This window comes from Penaeus vannamei, unplaced genomic scaffold (genome assembly GCF_042767895.1).
Source record: "Penaeus vannamei isolate JL-2024 unplaced genomic scaffold, ASM4276789v1 unanchor4493, whole genome shotgun sequence".
In the NCBI taxonomy this organism is placed as follows: Eukaryota; Metazoa; Arthropoda; class Malacostraca; order Decapoda; family Penaeidae; genus Penaeus; species Penaeus vannamei.
The window spans coordinates 2501-10000 of NW_027217473.1; the positions used below are offsets into that span (position 1 = coordinate 2501).

The following is a 7500-nucleotide window of genomic DNA, read 5'->3' on the forward strand; positions in this document are numbered from 1 at the left end:
ATTTTGCTATAATTTATAAAAATATTATAATTTTGAAGGTTTACCTTCATTATAGGTGCCATCACATAAAACCTTTACCATATAAATGAAGCCGCTATTGTCGGAGAAAAACAAACTCCATCCAACGAGCCAGTGGCGCAGGAATGAGCATTATATGATGCCATCCGTGTTTCGGTCCACAACAGCCATGGCATGTACGTACATGCCACCTGTCAGCTACTAGTTAAGAGGGCCATCATGCTCAAGAACGAAATTTGTCATTTATGATCATATTTTTGCAATTTTTAAATATGTTACGTATACTTATACGGTGATAAAAGTCACCATGTTTCATATTGTTTGAATAATAAACAATGAATTTACGAAAAAAAAAAAAAAATCACAATTTTATATTTCATATTTATCCTGACCAAACTTGTTGAAAAAAATGCCATATATACTTAAAATCTTGTATACTTGGATTTTGGAATTTCCTCTTAGTTTAGTGGGGATATATATATTTTTTTCTTTCTTTTCTTAATGTTCAGTCTTATGAACATAAGATATATATATGGACTTCTATTACCTAAAATGAAATTCGCCTCATACAGAAAAATTGCAAATTTATTCAGCTTTCACATGATCCAAACCCCATTAGAATCACCCATATAGTTATGGAGAAATATAAAAAAATGTTGCCAAAGGTGTACTTTTGAGATATAGGGTTCCAAAGTTCACGATACTTTTCCCCGAGATTTTTTTTTTTTTTTTTTTTTTTTTAGAATCATCTTTGCATCATTACATTATATGGCATTCACATGGTATTCTGAAGTGTAGCTGGTACCTTTTGCAATGCACTAATCACACTAACTGCACATGATTGTCCAAGTGCAGCCTTGTCATCACAGGCTTCGCAGTGCCTAACCTAACCACATGAGGCATTTCATATGCATAAACAACTGGTGCAGCTGTGATTGAAAAGTATTTCTCATCATATTATGTTTAATAGTTACAGATATAACATCTACCATTAGTTGCCCCTTAGTGTGTGATAAGGACATACATCTGTGAGATGGTGTCGCGGAGGCAAGAGATGCGCGACCTCTCCCATTAACTTTCTGGTCGTGATTGCCAGTCTTGTCTCCCAGAGTCCCAGTCTTGGCTATTAGCTAATACAGTAAACAGAATTGCCAGCTAGCTACCAGAGAAAACCAAAATAAATACGAAAATTCTGAAAAAACAAATTTGTCACGTATATTTGCACAGTCGCAACAAAGTAAACATCAGAGGGGGAGGCGGGGGGCGGTCAGAGATTTAGTCATAATTCCCTTATATTTACGTATTTAGCAGAAATATTATGTCACAGGATTGCCAAAGACTACTAGATTACAGGAGATTTTTTTCAAAATTTCGATTATTTTTAAAATTATTTGTTGAAAATTCAGTGGCTGGCCCCCTTAAATTATGTAGATGTAGGCTATAATATCTATAAAATTTTGACAATGTTTGGCTACAAGCCCTGTCAACAATCATCAATGTTTGTGTTTTATTTTAATGGACAGCTGTGTACTTTATAAAGGAATCAGAATGTCTTGGTGTACAACTTGTCAATCACTAACATTTTCACAGCACCTTTCATATACTTTGTTAACCCTTATGATCTGGATAACATGATCATCACATCATGAACAAACTTGGTTTGTAGTAATGTGAACAAAACGTCAATGCGAAAATTTGGCTGTGGGTTGACGTGACACAATCTTGCCATTGTAAACAATTCAACTAAAGGCCAAGGTGATAGGAATGACTCGCTATGAGTGCACAAAGCTCTTGGAGGGTGATTAGACTTATTTGGTGTTTAGAAAGGAAATTTTGCATTATTTCCATCAATAAACGAGTGTGGAATTTACCATCCATGAGCCATGAATGGAAGACCACCAGCTCCAGGAAGGAGGCTATCTCCATGCTCAAGATCCAATTCCTGGCTGCCATGACAGGTGCTGAAGGTTGCATTACAGAAAAACAGAATATTACGAAAATGAAAAAGAAGAGAGAGAGGAAAAAGAAGACAAAAACAAAATATTACTTATCATTATTATTGCACATTTATGGATTACCTAGAGAGATAATATGTAGTCTGCGCTAGGAAAATAATCCATCATCATGTGGATAAAGCAATTATAGACATTGGAAAATGGAAAAAAGCTAAAAATGCTGAAGCAGACAGAATAAATGATACTGCAGAGGGGGAGCATGGAGTCTTGTCGCCACACACTACTGTTTATGCGCACCCAGGCTACAAGCCACACGCTCATCAGTGTCTCCACTCAAGTATGCCTAATGCCCCTATTTTGGGCCATGTGATGGTAGTGAAGCATCCAGATCCAATGGGATAATATCAACCATTTCAAAGTCAATGGGATATCAACCATTTCAAGTTAATGGGATAATATCAACCATTTCAAGTTAATGGGATAATATCAACCATTTCAAGTTAATGTCTCAACAAAGCACTACGACTGAACCACTCTCTCAAATAAAGTTCTTTTTATATCATACATTTTCTCCTTATCCACAAGGTGACAAGTATCATCCCTGAGATTTGATAACAATTTTTCAGTTAAACATATACAAGACTAGTATACTATCACTATCTTTCCTTCAAACAGCCTGTTTTCTACTGAATCTGGTAATCAGTACACTACTGTACCTGAAGGAGTCCTTCAAATGCATCTTTCTTCTTTCCACAATGTTCCCAACTCACACATTCATTCTCTGCTGCAGGTCTCAAAAGCCTGCTGCTATTCCTGTTTTCTTTTCTTTACATCGTTCTCTCTTCAAACAATACACACATACAAATACACAAACACGCATGCAGGACTGTGTTCAATAAAACTGAATAAATGAATAAGTAAAATATAACAGCAAAGGAGGAAAATATTTTCAATACAATTAGAAAAGACTGAAAGTGAACCAAACACACTTGTAGGCCCAAACTTTGTCCAATAAGACCTTTAACAGTTAAGCTAATTTCTGTAAAGTAAAAAGTACAATAGTTACCTGCCTTTTGTACAATGAGAAAAAAAAAAAAAAAAAAAAAAAAAAAAAAAAAAAAAAAAAGAAAGAAAGAAAGAAAGAAAAAAAAGATTCTGCAAGCCTACCTGGAAAATTTATCCACATAATGAACAGCATGTTGTAAAAGTAAAATTACAAATAAACAACAATTACAGCTTCCTACCTTTGGCATCTTGAAGGTGGGAGGCACTTGGAGGTGATACTTCTCTTTACACAGAGCTTCCAGTCTTTCCATTGCTGAAGAATAAAAATCTAACTTAAACTCTTCCAAACATGCAAACCACTGTGATTTCATATTTCCATATAAGTAGAAATAATTCAAAATTACACAAAATAGGTTTGAATAAAACAAACTTTCTTTCTTTGTTCAGAAAGAATTATGATCACCATGCAACTCGAATTCTCAAGCATATGCAGTACTGCTAGTTAACCACAGTCAGTACCTATACCCCATGGATCTACAATGTAAAAATAATTACACATTACCTAAGAGTGATGTATTCTCTAACACTTTTACTCTGTCACTCACACATTCACACTCACACTCACTCATTCACACTCACACTCACTCATTCACTCACACATTCACACTCACATTCACTCATTCACACTCACACTCACTCATTCACTCACACATTCACACTCACACTCACTCCCTCTCACTCACACATTCACACACTCACTCCCTCTCACTCACACATTCACACTCACACTCACTCCCTCTCACTCACACATTCACACTCACACTCACTCACACATTCACACTCACTCACTCTCACTCTCACTCACACATTCATTCACTCACTCACTCACTCACACATTCATTCACTCACTCACTCTCACTCACACATTCATTCACTCACTCACTCTCACTCACACATTCATTCACTCACTCACTCACTCACTTTCACTCACACATTCATTCACTCACACATTCATTCACTCGTCACTCTCACTTACACATTCATTCACTCACTCACTCTCACTCCCACATTCATTCACTCACTCACTCTCACTCACACATTCATTCACTCACTCACTCTCACTCACACATTCACTCACTCACTCACACATTCACTCACTCTCACTCACACATTCACTCACTCACTCTCACATTCACTAACTCACTCTCACATTCACTAACTCACTCTCACTCACACATTCACTCACTCACTCTCACTCACACTTTCACTCACTCACTCTCACTCACATATTCTCTCACTCACACATTCACTCACTCATCTCACTCACACATTCACTCACTCACACATTCACTCACTCACTCATCTCACTCACACATTCACTCACTCACTCATCTCACTCACACATTCACTCACTCACACATTCACTCACTCACACATTCACTCACTCACACATTCACTCACTCACACATCCACTCACTCACACATCCACTCACTCACTCTCACTCACACATCCACTCACTCACTCTCACTCACACATCCACTCACTCACTCTCACTCACACATCCACTCACTCACTCTCACTCACACATCCACTCACTCACATTCACTCACTTACTCTCATTTACACATTCACTCACTCTCATTTACACATTCACTCACTCACTCTCATTTACACATTCACTCACTCACTCTCATTTACACATTCACTCACTCACTCTCATTTACACATTCACTCACTCACTCTCATTTACACATTCACTCACTCACTCTCATTTACACATTCACTCACTCACTCTCATTTACACATTCACTCACTCACTCTCATTTACACATTCACTCACTCACTCTCATTTACACATTCACTCACTCACTCTCATTTACACATTCACTCACTCACTCTCATTTACACATTCACTCACTCACTCTCATTTACACATTCACTCACTCACTCTCATTTACACATTCACTCACTCACTCTCATTTACACATTCACTCACTCACTCTCATTTACACATTCACTCACTCACTCTCATTTACACATTCACTCACTCACTCTCATTTACACATTCACTCACTCACTCTCATTTACACATTCACTCACTCTCTCATTTACACATTCACTCACTCACTCTCATTTACACATTCACTCACTCACTCTCATTTACACATTCACTCACTCACTCTCATTTACACATTCACTCACTCACTCTCATTTACACATTCACTCACTCACTCTCATTTACACATTCACTCACTCACTCTCATTTACACATTCACTCACTCACTCTCATTTACACATTCACTCACTCACTCTCATTTACACATTCACTCACTCACTCTCATTTACACATTCACTCACTCACTCTCATTTACACATTCACTCACTCACTCTCATTTACACATTCACTCACTCACTCTCATTTACACATTCACTCACTCACTCTCATTTACACATTCACTCACTCACTCTCATTTACACATTCACTCACTCACTCTCATTTACACATTCACTCACTCACTCTCATTTACACATTCACTCACTCACTCTCATTTACACATTCACTCACTCACTCTCATTTACACATTCACTCACTCACTCTCATTTACACATTCACTCACTCACTCTCATTTACACATTCACTCACTCACTCTCATTTACACATTCACTCACTCACTCTCATTTACACATTCACTCACTCACTCTCATTTACACATTCACTCACTCACTCTCATTTACACATTCACTCACTCACTCTCATTTACACATTCACTCACTCACTCTCTCATTTACACATTCACTCACTCACTCTCATTTACACATTCACTCACTCACTCTCATTTACACATTCACTCACTCACTCTCATTTACACATTCACTCACTCACTCTCATTTACACATTCACTCACTCACTCTCATTTACACATTCACTCACTCTCTCATTTACACATTCACTCACTCACTCTCATTTACACATTCACTCACTCACTCTCATTTACACATTCACTCACTCACTCTCATTTACACATTCACTCACTCACTCTCATTTACACATTCACTCACTCACTCTCATTTACACATTCACTCACTCACTCTTTCACTCATGCTGTCACTCATTCACTCACACTCATTCACTTATTCACTCATTCATTCACACACTCACTCATTCACAGTCACTCACTCACTCTCACTCACATTCACTCTCTCGCTATGAGTGACACCCGGAAAAATAAACATTGCCAGGCATCCCGCCGGTGTGACGCTGGATTGGAGCTCCAAGTCTGTCGCAAACTGCAGCCAACACGCAAGTAGATTCCGGGCCAGCCCTGCATGCCGATTTTGAAGCCGCCAGAAACCACTGTTTTCAGCTTCAAAATATACCATTGCTAATGGGTTAAATTCAAACACTATATATATATTGAATAAATCAAGACAAAAATATCTACCTTTCTCTCTACAGCTGCCATAAGCATTTTCCCATGCATCCATCAGTCTGTTATAATACCGTGGTTTATCCATGAAACCAAAATAGGGAGAAGTTTCTGCCGTAGGGAAGATCCGTGTGAATCTGAAATTTTTTTTTTGAAAAGTTTGATGGTCAATCCAACATTTCGTAATTCCTACTTTCATGTCCTGAATCACATTCCATTTAAATCACAAGAATGAATATCACTACTCAAATTTTTCCCAACTTTTGAATGTACAGTAATTGCTACTTACTTGCCAGCTCTGTGGAGCTCATCCTCTGCTGTGATGAGATGACGAACATCATCAGAAGTAAGGTTTTCAATGGCAAAATTCAGATATTGACTACGAGGCATACCGTTTACCTGAACATGTTTCACCTGCAATAATGAAAATTATATCACATTGTGAATTTAAAACTGCAACCTACTCTAATAGAGCAGATTAAATAAAGGAAGTCCTGTTTGTGTTCCTGAGGGAACTCCAAATAATTGTTTCCTATCCACAACTTTTTTCCTCACCTCAAGACAAACCTTGGATGTCCCTCTTGTGCATAGTAAGCTTACACCCTATCAGGCAAATTTCAACTGTACTTTCACACATTATGCAGTTATCAATATCATATAACCAAATGTCAATAAGTCTGACATGCTATATTCTATTAGAAAACCAATCTAAATTTCTAAAACTAAAATTCTCTTTTGTTTAACTTCCCCCTTCCCTCTTACTCTCATTTCCTGAATTATTATCTATGAAATATTCATAAAAGTCTTTGCAGCCAGAGCAAACTATCATCCTCATCCACTATAGGAATATAGTAACAAGCCATAAGAAGAAAAGGATAACTAGTGATCATGAGCTGATCTTCCCACTGTGTTGGGAGGCTGTGTAACACAGCAAAAACAGAAGAAGAATAGCAATATATAATTTCCAGTCCATTTTAGTGTATGGCAGAGGGGGCAGTTAATAGGTGCCAAAATTTACTTGTAACCTGCAGGCTGAGTCGATTTTACTGTATTCTGCTATTACAGAGGTTGACTGCTATTAAATCAAGGACAA

The 7500-nt window shown here is 37.5% G+C and overlaps 1 protein-coding gene across 1 annotated transcript; it reads right to left on the reverse strand.

The window, feature by feature from the left end:
- Positions 1 to 407: 407 nt before the first annotated feature.
- LOC113822284 (tubulin polyglutamylase ttll-4-like) lies at positions 408 to 6855 on the reverse strand. The gene is made up of 4 exons (XM_027374832.2): positions 6697 to 6855; positions 6423 to 6544; positions 3218 to 3291; positions 408 to 1979 (listed from the first exon to the last, which is right to left on the reverse strand). Exons 1-4 carry the CDS (start codon positions 6795 to 6797, stop codon positions 1947 to 1949), a joined length of 330 nt encoding a protein of 109 aa, XP_027230633.1. The 5' UTR covers positions 6798 to 6855; the 3' UTR covers positions 408 to 1946.
- Between the last annotated feature and the right edge of the window lie 645 nt (positions 6856 to 7500).